This window comes from Heterocephalus glaber, unplaced genomic scaffold, assembly GCF_053883595.1.
Source record: "Heterocephalus glaber isolate CG9 unplaced genomic scaffold, H.glaber_assembly_v1.0 deba00001429, whole genome shotgun sequence".
NCBI lineage: Eukaryota > Metazoa > Chordata > Mammalia > Rodentia > Bathyergidae > Heterocephalus > Heterocephalus glaber.
In genome coordinates, this window is record NW_028258294.1 from 2,019,977 (window position 1) to 2,041,851 (window position 21,875).

At 36.8% G+C, this 21,875-nt stretch overlaps 1 protein-coding gene across 25 annotated transcripts in view; it reads right to left on the reverse strand.

The window, feature by feature from the left end:
* The window catches only part of Dlg2 (discs large MAGUK scaffold protein 2), a 2,046,311-nt gene that overhangs the window by 985,934 nt on the left and 1,038,502 nt on the right, over positions 1-21,875 (reverse strand). For 19 of the 25 annotated variants that reach the window (XM_087212053.1, XM_087212052.1, XM_087212046.1 and 16 more), the window contains one exon: positions 11,484-11,645. In XM_087212053.1, coding sequence (XP_087068179.1) covers positions 11,484-11,645 — 162 coding nt within the window. The remainder of the gene's footprint in view (positions 1-11,483; positions 11,646-21,875) is intronic. The other 6 variants (XM_087212040.1, XM_087212038.1, XM_087212058.1 and 3 more) reach the window with 1 other exon arrangement.

Here is a 21,875-nt window from a genome sequence, read left to right on the forward strand (position 1 = left end):
TTCCTCTGTTAGATTGATTCCTAGGTATTTATTCTTTGGATGCTATTGTGAAAGGTGTTTTTCCCCTAATTTCTCTCTCTGTGAGTTTATTTGTTTACAGAAGTGCTGTTGATTTTTGAGTGTTGACTTTGTATCTAGCTATTCTACATTATTGCTGAATTTAAAATTCTTTTGCCTGGGTTCATACAGCATGTGATCTAAATTAAAATGGATATCATTTTATTCGAGGAGTTCCATTCTGTTACTCATGTAAATACAGTAACCTCCCATTTTCTGTGGTCTTAGTTACCCCAATCAACCATGGCACAAAAATACAGAACAGAAAATTCCAGAAATAAACAATTCATTATTTTTATATTACACATTGTTCTGAATGTTCTGGTAAAATCTCCCACTGTCCCACTGTATCTCTCCTGGGATGTGAGTCATCCTGCTTCCAGCATATCCAGGCTGTATAGAGCACTTGCCCTTTTAGGCACTTAGTAGATAACACAGTTAACAGATCCACTGCCACACAGTTGCTTGGCTTTTGTTCAAATAATCATTCTGTTACTTAATAATGGCCACAAAACACAAAAGCAATGATGCTGACAATTTTACTATATTTTTCAGCTGTTCCACGTATATTATTAGTTGTTAATTTCTCTGTACCAAATTTGTATATTAAACTTTATCACAGATATGCATATAGGAAAAGCATAGCATATGTGGGGCTTGGTACTATCTGTGGTCTGAGGCATTCATTAGGTGTCTGGGGACATATGCCCTGGGCATGAGTGGGGATTACTTACTACATGTTGATGAGAAGTGGCAGCTCTGCTTTAATGGTTCATAATAGACAAAAAAAATTTTTTTAGAAATACTATTTTTAAAAGTTTTGTATTTCTTGTTTACAATTAAAAGCTGGTTCTATAAATGTTTTATAGTTCACTGGGAAAATAAACCAATAACAAAGCTACTTATTAAATTAAATTCCTTCCTACATACGAGTTAGGGAAAACAAAAACAATCTCTAAAGCACCAGTCCTGAAGTTCAATGACTATTTGAGCTGATTTTTATAAGTGACTCATACCTTTTATGTCAGTTCTATTGCTTAATGCCCCTTCAGGTACAGTTGGCTTTTGTTTTGTTTTGATTTGTGGCTTGTTTTTTTCCCCAGTACCAGGAATTGAACCTAGGGCCTTTTCACTGAGCTACCCAGACCTTTCTATTTTGAGACAAAGTCTTATTAATTGCTCAGGCTGGGCTCAAAATTTTTATCCTCCTGCCTCAGCCTCCCACAGTGCTAAAATTACAGGTATGCACCAGTATGCTCAGCTTAGAGTAAGGATTGTTTACCTTACTGTTATATGTAGAAGGATTTCAATAAGCACCTCTTGAATGTATTTTAAACAAACTTACCTATAACCCAAAATTGGCCACAACCTCTAACACATTGAATATTTGCCCATTCAGAAGGACTTCATAGTGACTTTGGTGAGTCAGCTAGTCTGGGGGAATCTATCCTGGGAGATCCATTCCCATTAAAGCTGCTCCCTAGACTCTGGTAGTTTCTCTGTAAGCTGGAGAAAATCATTTCAACTTCCTCTACCATCTTTCCTTATACAGTATTTTGTCTTAAATAACCAGTATGAGGTTTCCTTTTGAATATTTCTATACAGGGATTTTAAAAGTACCTTCTGGAATATCTTTTGCATTTATTAAATAAGGTTACATAAGCATTGTATTATATAGCTTCTGATGACTAAATAGTTCATGCACATCTCTTGTTTTCTGTAATAAAATGTAAGTTCTTCATAGAGAAAGACTTTAGCTCTTCTTTTATTATCTCTGGAAGTGTTTATCAAAGCGCTGGTCACTCAAATGGCAGCCATTCAGTAAATACTGCACCCCAAGGGGTTCAAGATAGTGGTTCTCCCAAGTCAGTGTATAACAGAATCATCTAATAAGGCGATGAGAATAGAACCCTAGGCTTGGTAAATTAGAATAGGGCTGGGCCTCTGTGTGATTCTAATACACAACAAATTCTGAAAACCACTGGATTAAGTAATTTCATCAGCAGTAACAGCAGCCACAATAGACATATGAAAGAGAAAATGCCAGTAATGAATATTATAAAAGGTTCAAGTTTGGGCGATGTTATTCTGGACTAATGTGCTTTTGAAGTATTTAACTGTTTTATGCCTAAGGTTCCCTTCCTGACTTTCTCCTTCCCTTTCTTAATATGAGAAAGTTGGACCAGATTAGTAAATTCCTGATTTCCTTGACCTTCATCTCAGTAGTACATTTGAAAATGTGAACCAGTGCACACCCACACACACTTACACTGAACTGAAACAAAGGGCCTTTTAAAAAAATGATGTACTCTAATTTGACTTTTGTTGGAGTCTATTTTGTATCCTATTCTTTTATTCTATTCTAAAATTAACAATTACATTTATTTCATATTGACTAGTGAGTCAATTGTGATTTTAAAAACCCTAGATTTGGTTATTTCCATTGTCCCAGTCTGTGTTAAAAATTGCTCATCTGCTGGTCAACAATATGATGGTGACTAAACAAAGTCTGATAGAAGACTAGCTGTACTCAGGACCCAGATCTCTCAAGTGCCAACTGTGTGAATTTAGAAAAACTTTAAAACTTTGTGCCCATTTCACTCATTCCTTAGGTTGAAATAAGAAAACCTGTCTTACAGGCTTCCTGTAACACGGTTTCCAATACATGAAAAACCTTTAGAATAGTATTCAGAGTATATGAGGAATTCAATAAATACTACACATTATTATTGCTATTATTTCTCTTAAAATAGCCTCTTGACAGAAAACTAGGTGAGCAGATATGAATTTTTAAAAGTCATAAAATTAAATTTTAGACTTCAGCAGCTGCTTCATAGCATCCCCCCACCCCGGGTGGCGGGGGGCGGGGGGGGGGGGTAGAACCTTTACTGAACAAATATAAATGAAGAGAGATTGTTGATACAGCCAAATTCTCCTGGTCAAAGAAACCATCGTGTTGATGTAAACCTGATTTCAATAACAACAAAATTATATCACATAAAATGGTACTAAAGTAAACACTGAAATTTTATAAAATAGGATTTGCTCTATATTCAGACTTAAAGGAACATGTTTATAAAAACACTGCTAGAGACAAGACCAAAGCTGGCTCCATTTTTATGGGCTAATAACATCCTCTATAACTTTCAGCAATATGTAAATTACAGTGTTTGTTAAATATCTCTATTTTCTTACACAAAGTTTACTTGAAGTTACCATGAAACAATGTATTTTCTTAATATTTAAAGTAATTTTAAATGAACACACCAGGAATTATATATTTAAGTTAATGCTTCCCTCCAAATGACTTTGAGACACTACGTTTTAATATCTTCTATGGCTTGCCACAAAGAAAATCCATTCCTTTATGCTTTACTAAATTCTTATTTGGGCTACTTAAAATCTGACTTATATTATCAGCCCTTTCCTTTTCTTTCCTTTTCTTTCCTTTCCTTTCCTTTCCTTTCCTTTCCTTTCCTTTCCTTTCCCCTTTCCCTTTCCCTTTCCTATTGAAACAGTCTCTCCTAAGTCATTTTTTGCCCAAACTGGAATTGAATTTGTGCTGATCCTCTTGCCTCAGCCTCCCAGAGTGCTAGGATTACAGATACGTGACAGTACACCTAGCTGCACTTTCTATTTTTAAAATTAAAAATAATTACCATTCATTGAGCACCTGCAAAGAGACACATACTATTCTGACATTTTCTGCATATTATCTCAAGTAATCTTTCCTGCAGTCCTTGAGTTCCATACTTTTATTTCGAAGAGAGGAGAATTTCATAGACTTGCTAATAGATGTAGCTAGCAAGTAACAGAGACATGGTGTGAACATAAGACTGGGTGACTCTAGGGCTCACCTCATTTCCACTACTTTATAAGCTAATCTTTTTCTGGATTAGCTGGAAAAGAGTTAAAAATTCCCCAACCCAATCAATGTCAGCACTTGTTTATTAATCCTACTGTGGAGAGTTTAGAATAACTCTAAGGAGAAAGAATTGAAAGCAAGCCCACCAAAGCTACATCTCCAGAGTTTAGTTTTGTTTTAATGGGAAAGGGGTGTAAGAGTTATGTATCACATTAGAGCACCAATAACACCAGCCAGCATCATTGGCAGTGATAATATTCTTTTTGTTGTTGTCGTTGTTGCTGTTTGAGTTTTTTTTTGGGGGGGGGCGGGTTGGGCGGGTTTTGTTTGGTACTGGGGATAGAACTCAGGGCCTTTCACTTGCAAGGCAGGCGCAGCGGCACTGAGCTAAATCCCTGGCCCAAATAATAGATGTTTTTTATTGATGGGCAGACTCTGTCAGCTTTGTTATTTATTTCTAATTGTAACAGAGGCCTTAGGAGTACTGAGATCTTAGCCTTGAGAAGAATTTTTATGTGTGGCTGAGTTAACTCTTTAGAAACATCTGTAGCCATAAATAATTGCCAATGACACATTCAGAAATCTAATAACACTTATTCACTGTTTTAAAATCTTATTATGCTATATATATATCAATATAAAATTTATTAGAAAAAATAATTACTGTTATTATTATATAGATAAGTAGTACATCTGAATATCATTTCATAAACTCATCTTCCAGAATCCATGGTAGAAAACCACAGCCTTTGGAAAGAAGCTTAATTTCAGAGTGAATTCCTAAGTTGTGAATGACTGTGGTAGTTCTATATTAACCCACTGTTCTTTCTGTCTTTTCGATGTCCAGCCTCAATAGCCAGGATTATTTGGGATATGCTGCTGGTACCCTTTCCAATTAAAGATAATTGGAGCAGGAAATGTGTCCTCTGCATAAAATTTTGATCCGGAACTTTTGTGCATGGATTCAGGATCTGTCTTTTGGGGCTGTATTTCACTCGGCCCTTCCCTCTCACCAAAGACTGTGCCACTAGCGAAATGCATTAGTCACAAGTATGCAAATCTCTGCCAAACCCTACGTCTTCCTGCACTGACAGCTTCTCAAGTTAGCCTCGCAAGTACAGATCTGTTTCTTCTCGAGATCAGATGCTTTCAAAATCATCAGCTCAATCACTCCCACCACCTAGTGGCAAGACGGAGAAACAGATTTTACATTTTTGAAGATTACTAATATTATAAAATAGCAAGGATCTGCTTTGTTTTCTAATTGTTGATATTAATAAAAATTCCATGTACTCTGGCCTGGTGGCACACGCCTGTAATCCCAGCATTTGGGAGGCTAAGTTTGAGGCCAGCCTGGGCTACATAAAGAGCTCAAGACTAGCCTGAACTGCATAGTGAGACCCTGTTTCAAGAAAACAAAACTAAAACAACAACAACAAAAATTATATGTTTGGAAAAGAATAAATAAACACTACTTGTTTTAAATTGTTGGTCAGGATTTTGAGACTACTCAGGTTATATGTAGCCATCAGGTTACTTTTTCTTTTATTGTGTTAAACACTACTGATTAAGTAACAACTTAAAAATCCATCTGCTATTCACCCAGCACGATCTTAGGCATGTGGAGGAACATGTTCCTGTCTAATATAAGATCCCTATTTAGGAGAAGTATATAAGAAAATGGAAACCACATCGCTAAGGACTGAACCTGGTCAGTTCCTCACTGCATCAGTTACTCACTGCTCCATTGTCTCCCCGTTAAATCTTTTCTACAAAGCTGCTAAACGATGGGAGTGGTCCTGGATTTCAGTGTTCAGGATCCTCCACTTTCTTGAAAATCCCATCTATACCTGATGTATTTACTATCCCAAAGACACCCAAGTGTTCATATCTAGATCAGATATATCTAGATATATAAGATATATCTAGATATATAAGTCACCTGGGTATACCATAAATACTCAGACCAAACTTAAACTGAGGATCTCTCCCAAACCTGCCACTCTAAAACCTGCCTTTATACAAGCAATCTTGACTTTACTGCATAATACTTCCTATACCAAATTCCTCAAATAAAAATTTGTAAATTAACCTCTATTTATTTCTTCCTCTCCCTTCTATATTTAACAAGTCTCGAAGTCCATACTCTTCCTGAGTATGATTTCTAATCTACCCTCGCTCTATCCTCAGTGCCCATGTTTTATCTCTCCTGTATTTTATGTGATGTCCTTGATTCTGATATCATGCTTTTCCAGGTTCTCTTCCTCTCTGCTATATAATATGAATAAGTGTCTAATTTGCAAATCAGGCTATGTCACTCCCTTTTTAAAATTTTGTAATCATCTCTCATTTCTTGAAAGGTGAATTTAAATCTCTACTGAAGGTCCTTCTTTGCCATTCATTTTATTGTACAGGACATAACATATTATATGTGTATATCTCCAAATTTGTAAATCTAACTACAGTATGTAAGCAACTTAAAGACATTCTCCTTTTTGTATCCTCAAGGTAAAACATAGACCCAGAATACTATAGAAGGTCAAAGGGGTTTTATTAAACAACTTAATAATTCAATAAATGCATATAAGAAATTTTATAAATATGAAATTTATTGAATCTCAGAAATACTAAGATTTTATCAAAGTAATGCAAATGAAAATGTCAAGTTAGGATTCAAATCTATACTTGTTTGGCTCCAAATCTCATGATGTTTTACAATAACCACACTACATTATGCTTGGAAATAATAAAAATTTGTACTGGGATGTGTCTGCTACAGTTTTTCTAAGGTATATGCATCTAACCAGAAGACAATTTTATTTTTAAAAAAGGAGTTGGAGTTGTGTAGAAGTTAACAAGAAAGGCTTTGTAGAGGAAGAGGATTTACTGTAAGAAAGTTAATAATACTTCTCTATGACCAATACCTTGTAAGAAAAAGGTAAGATGTTATCCTTCGGCCTAAAATTCTTTTTTTTTTTTTTTTTTTTTTTTGGTACTGGGGATTGAACTCAGGTCCTTGCACTTGCTTGCTTAGCAGGCGGCGAAACCACTGAGCTAAATCCCTGGCCCATCGGCCTAAAATTCTATATATCATCTTCCTCAACCTTGAGATTTCATGCCATGATTTCCCAAACTTACACTGCTGACAGATTCTCCAATGTTTTCCTCTGGGCACTCGTAGGTATTCAATTGTCCAAGGGCACAGAAGTCAGCCCTAACTTCACTCACCACCATTCCCTCTAAAGCTTCCCAGAACTCTTTATTCTAGTTTCAGTGAATATTGGAAAGAAGTTTTATTTACCTGATTAAAGGCATTCACACCAATCTATAGCTTCAATCTTTCCTGTACTTATTGATTCTATAATGACTTTGACAATTTTTTATGTAACCTAGGAGATGCTGCCAATTTTAATTGCAAGATACCGTAGATTTTAGTACACATCCACATTTCAGATCTTTTAATACATGGCAAACTATGAGGTTTAGAATTGATAAAATTCTGTATCAATGGTCATTAAGGTAAGGGAGAAGAGGACAACAGTTAACTCTATTCTCTCTCTGCCTCTCCTCACAATACTCTGTATAAGGTACTCTTCTAGGGGCATGAGATCCCATAGTATTTAACCTAGAAGAATGTGAATTCTCACTGCTGAATAAATAACAAATAATTATAGCTCAAACTCCCCCAGGAGAATAATATGGATACTTAAATCTGTGCCTTACTGTGTGTATGAATAATATGGATACTTAAATCCGTGCCTTACTTACTTACTCTATTACCTAGTGAACATAGTAGGCACTCAGTTAACATTTACTGAACAGACTTAAACTGAAAAGAAAATTCCCATAGTTTATTATAGGCCAATTTATTTTGTGGAAGATTCTGGGTGCATTTAAAGAGAATGCATCCCCATCTTGTGGCAAGGAAAATAAATTCCCTTGAATTCACAGCTAAATTGCATTTCTCTTTCCAACTCTATCCTTCATACAGGCCCAGGGCCTCTAATGAAAACCACCCAACCAAGCTCATTTATCATGCAGGGAGCTGGTAGGTACCAGAGACAGATGAATATTAGTTCTGAGACTTCCAGCAATCCATGATAATGGGAAAGATGATATCAAACCTACAACAATGAGATTACTCCGCTAACGATTCAGAGTCAGCTCAATCCAACATTTTCACTGTTATCTAGCAATCTCATACTCTTTTTAGGCATAGTGTATGTAAATATCTAATTAATGACTGTGAGCCACATTTTCTTCTCAATAGGATTCTGAGGAAATTATCTGATTGTGTGTTTTGCCTCACTTTTCTCCCTCAGAGTGTTGATCCAAGAATACTAGCAAGATCAAAGAAGGAAAAAAATTTAAAATATGACAGCTCTAATTGAAGATTTGTATATTCTTTTTATTTTCCTGATTCTAATAGGCTTCCTTTTGGGGAAAATAACACATTGGGTTTTAATCACGGCAGGTTTTCCAAATACTTGAATTATGATAATAACTCCTTGACAACTTGTTTAGGAAATGTGTCTTGTGTTATAAAAATGCATGTGCTTAACATCTGATACTGTACTGCTGAGCTGGAAGTAGCTTATACTGGCTAGTGAGAAACTCATGGATCTCACTTTCCAAATACATTCAGTAGCTTTAGGTTGGTAGCCTGAAATCAGCCATGATGGGAGTATTTGTGCTACAAAATTGGTAAACATTACCAAATGGGGCTTTTTTTCTGGAAAAATTGTACACATTTATAGAATTGTATACATTTAGAGGAAAGGTACACAGAGTGTCTTTCCCAAGATATCCTAAAAATATATCTTGTTTAGTATGAAGATCATCTCTTTAGAGCCATAAGGAAAAGGACTGACCTACCCCCAGGCTACCTCCTGGCCTGAGTGCAGAAGCTCTAGATAGATTCGTGTTTCCTTCACCTTTAAAGTTCCTTAGGCACCATGCCAATGAACTGGCAGTCTCAAAGCTGCAAAAAAACCCCTCTTCCAACCTTAGTATTTCATATAAGGTTCATTACTCATACATGGCTACTTATAAAACTAATGTGAAGTGCTTCAATTAAAAAAACACATCAGACACACAGGCTTAGATGTGGCATGGTTTCTCTTATATGAGAAACCCAAATTATAAATAAACAGCAAACAAAAGACAGATGATAAGAAATAGGAAGATCGATCTTTTTCAAATGGGAAGGGGATCAAGAGATGGAGGGAGGCAGAAGGGAGAGGAGGAAAGGGGTGAAAAGCAGAATGAAGATATGTTATGCACGTGCACCAACTGTACACAAGGGATGGAAACATTATGTACTGAAAACATTTACTAATAAAAAAAAGCACTGCGGTGAAACCATAAAATCTAACACAATTTTCAAAAAGAAGAGAATAACAAGTGAGAAAGTAAATACATGTAACAGAAAATCTAAGGTAAGAAAAATAACTGAAGTTGAAGAGATTTAATTCTGAGATTCCTGGAATGCAAAAGATAAAACAGAAAATGGAAAAGTTCATATATTTACATATATATATGATCTAATCTTCAGATATCATATACATCAGATATATATATGTACATATATATGATCTAATCTTCAGAAAAATAAACATTTCCCCCAACTCTAATATTTTTCAAATAAGTATTGAGCAGCATAACAAATTATAGCCTAATAATTCAATTTGTTGAATGTTCAGATGATTATTCATCATGTACATGCTGAAGATCTAATATACAAAATAAAGATCCCATAATTGGTTGCTTTTATTGTTTTGTTCATACTTACTTCTGTAACCAAGCTAGCTTCAGACTAGTTTTGATTATACTATGCAGCCTTTTGGAAGCTTTGCTAAAGAGCTAATTATAAAGGAACCATTGGGCAAGGAGAAGGATATGTTGGGAGGAAGAAAGGCAAAGGAGACTCCATGGAAGTTCTTACAGGGAGTCTTTCAAACATTTAGAAAGAATGAACCTCAAATATAAGTGCTTTCAATGTAATCCAGTCTCCCAGCTCTGCCCTTTCTCAATTTATGGTGGTCAGCATACAGAGCAGAGATCAGCATCTGTTTACAAAGATGGAAGGGTCCCTAAAGAAGAAATAAAAGAATCATTCATTCCTAGACTTAAGAAGATAATTTTGTTCACCCTCATGCTAAAGGAGTTTTTCCTACAAAGCCACCTCCAGGTCATCATCCAGGTCTTGAAGGTTTCTAAGGACAGGAAGTAATAGTCTACATAAAGTAGTTTCCACCTCTTTTGGGTAGCTCTAACTATCAGGAGTTATGGGTTCACACTTATCTCAAATATACACTCCTGTCAGTCAAGCACAGAAGATCTGCTTTTGCACTCTGTGTGACACCAGTGTCATGTTTTCCACATGACAGCTCCTGATGTGGAAAGGGAAGTCTCCTACTCCCAACTCTTAATCTTTTATCCTCCAGGTTAAACATATTCATTTCCATCAATCACCCAAAGATTTACAGAAAAACTCTTAAAGGTGCACAATGCATCCTAGAAGAACAAAATTATGCTATTTTTACATTTTATGTTATGTTTACTGGGATTTGGCCACTGGTGATAATTAAAACTAGCTTATTTGATAAAAGATTTTTAGGACACCAGAGTGTTTAAACTGTAATAAAATTTAGAACCACAGTGAACATAATTAAACATTTCTTTGACATTGTGGCAGGTGTAAGATGACTACAGAGAGTATGGGAGCCACGTTTGTGGCACAGGTATAAGCAGGTGCTGGTGAAATGAATTTTCTGGCCAGTAAAATAAAAAACAAGTTTCTTTAGTCACAATTAAGGGATTAATCTTTTCCCATTCAATGCTCTACTAATACAGCCTTGACTTTATTTCTATTTTTCATTTTAAACTTTTGTTAGCATTTATAATTTTTAAACTCAAAGCATAAAATCTAGTAGCACCAGTTCAGTAAAGAAATAGGCAAACAAGGAGCACAGAAAATTCTTACTTTCATTTAACCGTCCATTCTTGTCAAAACACAATGTTTAAAAAGTTCTTTAAAATTAAATTAAAAAGGTAGAAAGTGTTGGAAAAAGTACAACACCAAAGAAAATTCTTGTAAGCAATTTTCTGTAGGATAAAATAAAGTTGTTGATGAGCCAACTCACACATTTTCCCTCTTGGTTTGGACAGTAAAGCAGTCATTAGGTGTGATTATGATATATTTGCTTCCTATAATTTATCTGGACCAGGGATACTGATGGAGAGATAGCATTTGAGCCAAACCATGATGTATCCTCCCATTTTTAAAAATGTAGACAGCTCATTTTCCCTTTCAATCATTCAGCCTTGGCACTTGCCTTACCTACTCTCAGCAGTTAAATGGATTTTTCCAGACAGTTAAATAAAAATATGTCGCATAAATACCAGGTTAGCTTCCAAACTGCAGAAAGGCTCTTTGACAAATGATGTCTACCATCATGTTTTAAAAGAGCCTCATTTAATCAGGCCAGCAAACAGCTCCTTTAGCAATGAATACTGTCCAGCATCACCAGTTATGAAATGGAAAAAAAAATTAACTAACCTTAAGAGGAGAAATATGAGACTGTAAGACATATCCATGGACATTTTCTATTTGAGACAAGTTCTTTTCTGATACATGCACGAGTTCTGGACCTCTCACTTCATGAGTTAGCCGAGGTAAAGAATGATCATGTGGAGCATCCTCATCTTGATATCGATACTTCTAGGCAAAAAGGAAAAAAAAGAGAAAGTATCAGTGTCTGCAAAGGCTGTATTCTGACTTCACATTCTAAGTCACTCATTGGGTACAGTGTATGCCTATTGTTTACTTCCCCAAAGAAGCTTTGCAGCATACTTGTTTGACAATCACCACAAACCTGCTGAATGCAATTGAACTAACCATCAATATCAACTGATGTTAGTGAATTAATTTGGCCTGATGATATGCTCGTTTATGAGCTACGGAAAGGAACTGAGAAAAATCCTTAAGTAGAGGAGGAAGTATCCCTCCAAATGACCAGAATAACTAAGTAAGTGGTAAAATTTTAGGTCATGGATAGAGAGAAAAAAGTGCCAAGAAAACAGAATTCAGATATATCCTATTCAGAAAATTTAACTTTGATTCAGAATTTGTGAAAAATGTAAGTTACCTGGAAATGAGAAAAAAAATGTGCCACCTATATTTTTATTAGTCAGAAAGAGAAGACAATTTACTCTTCCCTCATTTCATCCCTTATGGAAATATTATTTGGGTTAGTTGGATTCCTTCAAAAAAGATCACAATAGCTAAAAATGAGGCTGGCAATAAAGAACTTCCAACATCAAAGCAAATGATCTGTTTTTACTTAAATGCTTCCTTGAGGAAAAATATTTCCTTCTCTCTTGTTTCCTTTTCTTCTTGTCTTAACTGTCTTCTTTCTATCTGCCCATAGCAGTAAGAGAATTCTCTGGCAAAGACCGTGGCTTAAGCCTTCCAAGCAAATTTCAGAAAGTTGGGAGAGAAGAACGTTAGAATAAGAAATAGTCTGAGAGGACACAGCCCTGGACATAGGGTTAACCTTTATCATCAGTGCTGGCTGTGTCTCAATGAACTCTGTCTCTCCCTGCTTTTCACCTCTTTTCCTTTGGAAATGTTTCAAAGTCTCATCGTTTCAAGGTTGTTGGCTTGTGTCACAAAGAAAACAGAGAACATTCTATAGCTGACCCCCAATCCAGCTAATAATGTGTTAGTTTGCTTTAGTTTGCCTTTATATTATGGGTATCACAGTGGTATCAGGGGTATGGATTCAAATATTGCTATTAGCCCACCTCAGGCTGAGCAGTTATGTGTAATCTCTTTTCAGTGCCCTATTATCATTAACACCAACAGTTATTTTGCCACATCAGTTACTAAAAACATGTCTTGTTACAAACCCATGCCTATGTTTTTCACTCATTTTTAGATAAATTTGCTTTCTTGGACATCAGCTCTCAGTATGGTTCATAATCTGATAGTAATAAGAACCACCCCAGGGTTAGTAATTCAATTTGTTACCCAGTCTTTAAATCAGAAGCTGATTAACAGTACTTGTATTTTCAAGGGAATCTTCCTGCAATGCCCAAAGTTTTATTAATCTCAAGACAAAAATTACAATTAACAATGTCTAAAGAACAGTTTACAAAGAACCCTTACACACTTCTTCTGCTGCAACCATCCTTAGCCATGATGTACCATTTAACCCATGATGAAAGTAATACTCAGAGAAATTAAGGTGATTGTCCAGACTCATGTAATCATCAGAGCCCAGAGGATTTGAATCTGAATCTTCCTTTTATTACCATTAGTCTCTCCTCCACCTTCATGAGAAGCCCCAGTATGACAGCTATTGACAGCTTGGTAGAAAAACATCATTGAGAATACACGACAAAATGAGGTTAGCCCATTTCTGTGAACTGAATATAGCATAGTTCTTGTTTCCTAACCCTATGGATAATTGGAGAAGGTAATCTGCCTCAGAAACAAGGGTTACCACTTCACATTTATTCTTGATCAGTTATGATTTCAGTGGGAGTGTGTAATGTGACATACAAGCCCATTTTAGTTTCCCTGGCTTGTAGCCCACCTCCCTTCGTATCTGCTCCACCTTCTCAAATCTCCCTCATGAAGGCACTACTATGTAATCATCAGAGTCAGAGAAGTAGCCATCAGCTAGATTCTTTTCTTGTACTTCTACTATATGTCCATTTAACAAATTTCTGAGTCTGTTTGATGGTATCCTAAATAATTATCGAATCTACTCCCTCCTTATTCCCATCCCAACTCCCCACACCATCCACTGCTAAAACTGTCCACATTCAAGTTCCCATCAACTCTGTTACTTTTGAATTATTTTTAATCACTTTCACTTCAGTAATTGTGTACTAAATATAAATAAATCATAACTTCCAGTTTTTACTTTATTATATTTTAAACTACCCATTTAAACCAGGTATTTTTAAGTGTGCATTTCAGAAGTACTAATTATATTCACCTTATTTTACAACACATCTCCAGAATGTCTTCATCTTGTGGGTGTTTTCATAGTTCCCTATGGACTCCAATCACAACTCACTTGTTATATAATTGTATATTTTTCTGTGTGTCCATATTAGTGGTATTCACCCTCATATCTCCAGTTTTTATCCAATTACCTACCATATATGATCATTAAGTATTTGTTAAGTAAAATTATAAATGCCTTTTGAATAAATGGGTGAAATTGCTGCTTAAAGTACAAAACTGTTTTATCTACTAGATGCATCTTTTATTATAAACCATTATGAGCCCCTAAACCATATTTTTGACACATACCTGAAGGGCATCAGACTCTCTCCCCTCATCATTCATTTTATAATATATGCTGAGAATATAAACTGAAAAGAACAGTTCCTATTTAGAGAAGATCATATATTTTTAATCAAATTATACACGAGCACAGATAAGCTACTATACATAGTGATGATAGCTAAAGTATATACTGTGTTCAGCTGGAGCAGAAATGGTTCAGACAAACATTGTCTGAAGCTCCCCAGTTTGAAACAGGGTCTAAAATTACATCGAAAGACATAATGGACAGTCCAAGAAAATCACAACATATGCAGAACTCTGAGGAGGTAACACCCAATCTGATTATCAAGGTCCTGAAAAGTTTTGCCAGGAAGAGTTGAGTCAGACCAGAGCTAGAGGACTAAAATAGTCTTGTAAGGCATTTAGGGCTTTAGAGGATACCTTTATCTTCCAGGTAGAATGTTTAGGAAATCTTTAAAAATCATCTAAGGAGAGTGATTAAACCATTTTGCAGAGGTTACTCCCTAATTTAAGATCATTTCTAATGTTCTGTGAAAGTCTGAATCATCCTTCCTAGGGTTAGCATCAGTAGGTGCTAATGCCATTCTGGGCAACTTTGAGAGTTTCTGTATTGCCTGTGAAGGAATGGGGGGAATTAGAGAAGGCCTCTGGTTTGAAATGTGTAGCTTCTTCTTTTCTCCTTAGCTGTGTCCATTACCAGAGACTGCAATGAAAGAACTTTTGTAAACAAATACTTCTATTTTCAGCTCTAGTGGGAGTAGAGGCATGAAAAATGTTCAAGACAGGAAAGAATGAGGTATTATTTGTGTGTCCCTGTCTTATTCCATTTCATTTCTTAAAAACAAAACAAAACCACTGCCTGCCTTGCAAGCGGGAAGTCCCAAGTTCGATCCCTGGTACAAAAAAAAAAAAAAAAAAAAGAAAAAACTTCTGGAGTTCTATCCTCTCCTCATTCCTTAAGCTTAGACCTGCCTGCAGTCCTGGACTCCATCTGGCAAACCTTTTCAGGACCTTGATAATCAGATTGGTGTCACCTCCTCAGAAGCACTTTCTGACTGCTAAAATTGGCGAGGTATCTCTCTAGGTATCCCACCGTGTTCTGCACCGTTTCCTGTTGTGAATGACAACTCTCTCCTCCATGAGCCCTATGAGCCCATAAGTGTTTCAAGAGCAGATATGGAACCGTTTTCATCTCTGAATCTCCAGTGCCTGTCTGACAACTGACCTGAAGTCAGAGACTAATGAATGCTAGTTTATAACAGAATGAAACTTAAATGATCTGTGTGATAATATAATACACCAGATCAAACATCCCTCCAAGCAGAGCCTATATGCAATCATACCCATGTTCTTTTTCTACCATAAGCTCCACATGGAAAGACAAAGTCCAGAAGTCTGAGTAGACTCTGCTGTACACATCTGCCAAAACTTGCATGTGCCAGAAGCATCTTGAATTACCCAGAGTCCCAACACAGGAGCATATGCCTGGTCCATCAGCTGAGGTTTTCCAGAACTGTGTGAAAAGTGGTGCTATGGAGCACAGTGGATAATAATGGGTTAAGAAGCTGGAAATCATTCAATTTCTCATAAATAAAGATCTGAATTTATCTCTGTTGCTGCATAAAAAGTGCTCTACCTCCCCCTTGCAGCAGCAGTTGGCACTGTACTGATAAGAGAGGAAGAGAGAAAGGGAAAATAAGAGAGATAGGCAGAGAGAAGGAAAGGGAAAGGAGGGGAGGAGATAGGAGGGGAGAGAAGAGAAGAGGAACAAGTCAAAAGCTGAGGACAGCTAGAACACATTTGTATGCTCATGAGCAGCCAGTTACATTATACTCCCTAACAATGGGTGAACACTATCCATGAATACTTTGCTAAAATTGTTGAAGAACTTATCCTAATTAACACTTGCAGCAAGATTATAAAGCAGGTACAAACTGATGAATGATTACCATTCCTTACACAAAACCTGATATTTAGGAATCACAAAAAACCTTGTTAGTTCCACTGATTCTAGTAGCTATATTGACAAATAACATCCTTTTTGTTGAGTCCTGTCACCCACTCTGTAATCTAAGTTCAGGAGGGCAGGAACCTTGCATTTATCTCTGTCTTCTCTGGAGTGATCAAGCCATATGCCATAACGCATGAGTCCAATCTACTTGGGCTGATGGACTGCGACCGCTGAAAGAAAACTTCTTGGTTTTAAAAATGTGCTTGGCAGAAAGGCAAAACATATTTCAGGAATAGTGTGAAGTCAGTAGGAAAATGAAATATGTAGAAATTTGCAAAGGAAGTGATGATGTCTTGGAAATATGTGAATGCAGCTCAGAATAGAGAGAAAATCAAGGTTATGAAGAAGCAGTCTCAAAAAAATAAACTGTGTGGAAGTAAAGGGTTTTCACTTTATCAAAAACTTGTAAAAGTTTGAGTTCCACAGTTAAGTATTCTCATCCAGGCCCTACCACTCACCCTTTTACATGGAAAACTTTTTCTCAAATATGCTGATAATTATTTTTATAAATTTCATTTAGTTTAGACATGTGCAACACGTAGGCAGCAGCCTCTCTTCTAGCTCCTTGTTTTATCCCATGCGTGCTTGGAATCTGCACAGCAGATTTCCTTTATGCCCCCTCTCCAACTCACTGCCTCCCTTTCAGAGTGGAAAATGTATTTAAAGAAGAAGAAAGAGAAAATACAGAAATGCTTAATGTAGTGACGAGATCAGTATATATGTTTATTTTTAAAATTTAAAACAAATGCTCCAAATAATATTTTGACTAGAACAGGGTTCTTTTTCCTTCTTCCACCCCTTTTTTTTTCTTAAATTCTTTTATTGGTACATTGTAGGTATACAACACAATTACATTTCTCATTGGGAATTGTACCTTTACATGATGCATCTTGGTTCTTATTTTTTCCCCATTCCCAGCCCTCCCTTCACCCCCTCCACCCTTCCCTATTTACAAAGACTTTGTTTCCATTTTTTTCCATTTCTCATCATTTTTCCTTTCCCTTCTTTCCTTTCCCCTGCCCCTCCCACTACCCCTACCCCTTTGGACCTTTTCTTCACATTTTGCATTATCAATTATTCATTTTAATCATTGGTACATTTTAGGTATACAATATAATGGCATTCATCATTGGAAATTTGCACCTTTACATAGTCTCTCTTGGTTCTTATTTTTCACCCTTGCCCAGCCCTCCCTTCAACCCTTCCATCCCTCCCTATTTACAAAGATTTTGTTTCCATTTTTCCATTTTCTCATATTAATTCCATTTCATTCTCCAAGAATGGTTATGTAAGGGCCACAAATCTGGGGTGGAAGTGAAGTTAGATAGGAGGATGCTGAGAGGAGGAATAGCAACACAGACCTTACTTACTTTTACTGCCACTTCTTCAAAGAGATCTCCTGGCTTCCCAGATTGGGAGGTTCTCTTCACCCTACCACACTGCTCTCATCCTCATAGGCTTTCAGGGGACCTGGTAAGTACTTATTCTTCCTGAAGCTGAACATATCTTTATTGTACATTCATTCTTTGTGCTTATTTGCTCAGTGTTTGCCTCCTGCATTGAACTGACACTCCCATGGATGGAGGGACCCTACATGCTTGGTTCACTGCTCACCTCCAGTACCTGCTGCTTAGTAGGTACTCGATAAGTGTTTATTGAGTGGATAAGGAGTCTAGACAAATCTATCTTCAAAAACTATTACTCAAAGAGCTAATAAAAGAGGGTAAAAGTGTGTTGATCACGTGCATATTTCCCTATGTGAAAATATTCTTTAAAAACCTGACCCAGGACTGGGGATTTAGTTCAGTGGTGCTGCGCCTGCCTCTCAAGAGCAAGGTCCTGAGTTTGATCCCTGGTACCAAAAAAAGAGAAAGAAATCTGACCCACAACTGGCTATACAGCTGTCCCAAAGGATACAGGAAAGAGGAGTTTTTTCCCCAGATTTAGGAAGAGACATAAGTAGCAGGGCTGATATGAGGGTTGAAAAGCTCTCCCAGGTGCTTCATTTGAATTTTTTCAAACAAAATTCATAAATGAAAGGAAATACTTTCCTCCCTTTTGCTACAAAGAACAGGACAAACCAGGATGTTAATTAAATTACAAATCAGCGGTCTGCATGCAGCTGACAGAGCGTTGTGTGCTTCCAAGCAATGTCAGATATTTTAAACCCTCTGTAATTACCTACAATGGAGAAGCTGCCAGGAAGGAGGCTTTCATGAATATCTAATGAATCTTCAGATTCTTTTTAAAGAACTGATGATTTAAATAATCATGAGAGAATGTACTCTCTGTGTTGCCCTCCATTTGTTAACTGAGGATCTGGAAAGGTAGGCTGGTGGGATATGCAGTTTCCTCCCTAAAATTCCAAATAAGGGCTAGATCTGGGCAGGGCCAGTGTCACTCAAAACAGGTAAGTGCAGAATTCAAAAGAACTCAAGCTCCCTGAGCAAGACAATGGAACCAAAGACCTATCTATGTTCTGGGAAAACAATGGGTATGGCCTTGTAAAATGAATTTGTAGAAGATGTCATATGTTCAGGTTTTTTTTTTCAGACACTGTGCTTTAATTAATCTCTCAAGAATTGGATAAAGAGGGTGTTGTCACTGTGATTTCCAAATGAGAAAATTGGATCAGAGAGTCTGCAAAATGATAAGTAAGCAAGCCTGGGTTTTAAACATAGTTCTCTGCCTCCAAGTTGCAGTCAATGTATTGGAAAATGAATGAACTCTGGCTTTCAAAACAAGAAAATTTGAGTTCAAATTGTCCTTATGCCACTTGCTGGCTGGGAGACATTTGTCAAGTAGACAGATATCTCTGAGCTTCAGTGGACAAGCCAGGACTACAGACCTACCGCACAGAAGTATTGTATGAAGACTAAAGGAGACACTATTCCTCCTACATGGCAGGTACTTAACAGATGTGAACACTCTCCTTTCTTAAGGTCTCAACACCTTTGCACTCTGCATGTCACTCATAAAAACAATACACACAAATGACAACAAAACATGGTCCCTAAGAGTGAACTTTTCAGATGGCTACTTCTGATAGCACAATGGGGAAAATGTGAATGGTTTCTCACTTGAAGTCTCCAAATACGTCTACAATTTTTTCATTCCTTAAGTCACTGAACTAAAATAACTTTCTAAAATTTCAGTTTTCTGATAGTGGCTAACAATCACAAGTTCCAATGCATGGATTAATTCCCAGTTTATTACTATTCACATGACCTTGGGCAACTTATTAAACTCTCCAAGACTTCTTCAGTGTGAGAGTAGATTTGTACCTACACCGCAATATTTTTGAGAAGGCCAAGTTGAATAATGTTTGGGAGCCATGAAGCAAAGTATAGTAGTCATTTACTGAAGAGTCACTTAATATCAGCTATAATTATTTTACTGAAACAGAAAGTGTTTTGTTTAAATAAAATGATTTTAGAAATATAAAAAACAACCAACTCAGAAAAAATGTTGCCTTATTATTTTCAGTTTCCTCAAAGACTAAAACTGCAAATCTCCCCACTAATACTTAACACATAGACCTTATGTTCTATTCTCACAGGTGTATTGGACTCAATATTTGAAAACTGTCTTCCACATTTGTAGTTCAACAAGAATTTATTGAGCACCTACTATGTGTCAAGTACTATACTAAGGTGCTAGGAATACAACAGTGAATAACAAAGATATGTCCCCTTAGTTTTTAATATCTTCTCTGCTTCTAATAACATTCACAACTATTTTTCATCTGGCTAACATTCAATCTTCAAAAGAGTTCCTGTGATTTCTTTCCACACACTTCCTTTGGACAGATTTGATTAGTGTCCTTTTTCTATGTTCACATGAGTGACACCTGAGTGTCCCTTTTTTGTTGTTTTTTAAGTATTTATGTATGTACTTTTCTCACAGGAATATAGTTTGTAATTCATCACCATTAGGGATATAAAGAGTTATAAGTATTCTTCCTGAGAACCAGCGGGTGCTCAACAACTACAGTGGACCCTTGACTTATGAACTCTATCAGTTACCAAGGGCTGGTTGTAATTAAGTTGGTTGTAAGTAAATACAGGTGAAGAGCCGGGGATTTAGCTCAGTGCCACTGTGCCTGCCTTGCAAATGCAAGGTCCTAAGTTAGATCCCCGGTATAAAAAAAACCAAAAAAAAATACAGCTGAGATCTGAATGTTTACCTGGGTACACACTATAGATGACAAGAGGTAGATGAATCTTCCATTAACCTAATTAACCCAAGATGTTTGTATGTCAAGCCTATTGTAACTTGAGGGTCCACTGTATTTTGAAACTGAACAAAATCTAGTGCAAATGTAAGATCCTTATAATCCCATGTATTCCACCATACCTCGAAAATCCAGAAAGTAGCATATTTTCAAGAAACCTCTCTGGATTCTACAGAAGGTCTGACTATTGAATAGCACCCTGTCAGAGTTATAGTAATAAAATGGAAAGACTCATTCACTTTTATAAGCTCAGGTTATACAGTGGAGTTATTTTCAGAAGCATGCAGCTAGTGGGAAAAATGGTTTGTGTTTTATCCAAAGTTTAAACTGTGCATAGGAGACACCTGAAAAGGAATGTTAACTGGTTCTTCCTGGAGTAAAAGAGTTGTAAATGAGCAACAGGAATATATAAGAGGGGTGGTGGTTACCATAGAGTGTCAATTTGATTGACTTTGGGATCTGTTCAGGGGATTGGTGGAGTGCATTTCTGGGTGTGTCTGAGTGGGTCATGGAGGCGTGGCCTTAAGGTCTGTGTCTGGTCTCTTGCCCATCACTCTGTTGCTGTTCCTGGGCTCTGCACTCTGGCCTCCCTGAACTAAGCATCTTTGCTCCACTATTCCCTCCTCCATAATGTTTCTGCATTGGAACCAGCCACGTACAGACTGAATTCCCTGCAACTACAAGCCAAATTAAAACTCTCTTCCTTTTAAGTGTGGATGTTGGGTATTGTGTCAAGTGATGGGAAAGCTAGTATTGAATATTGTTCCTGAGCGTGGGCTCATTGCTGATACTGTACCTGAACATGTGGTTTAGAAGCCTTTGCAACTGATTTGTGGGAGGGCTTGGAGAGGCAGGCTAGAGAAGCTCTAGAATGCCACAGAGGCTGATATGTGATTCTGAGCAGAGCTCAAAAGACCAGAAAACTGAAAGGAATGCAGACATAAAGGGCAAGATGAGGAAGTTTCAGTTGGCAACAAGGACTCCACTGACAACTGCACTAGAGACCATGTGAGTTACACTCTAGCAGAAAATTTGTCTACATTTTACCCATGTCCTAAATCTTTGCAGAAGATTGTGATGAAGAATAATAGACTAATTGATCTGACAGAGAAAATAAAAAGGTGGCCCAATATTCAAGCTACAACATTGGTCCTGCTGGCTGTTATTTGCCAAATTTATAGCTCAGAATTTGGGGCAAAAACCAGAGCAAAATAATTGGAAAAAAAATAAATTTTGGCCCAGAAAGCACCATATGTAAAGAAGAAGGTGTGGCTGCTGAAGAGATTAGTGCCATTAAAACAGAACCAAATACTTTGTACAGAGACAAGAAGAATGATGCCTTCAGGGCTCTGCAAGTAACAGCAAGACCCACTAGTCAAAG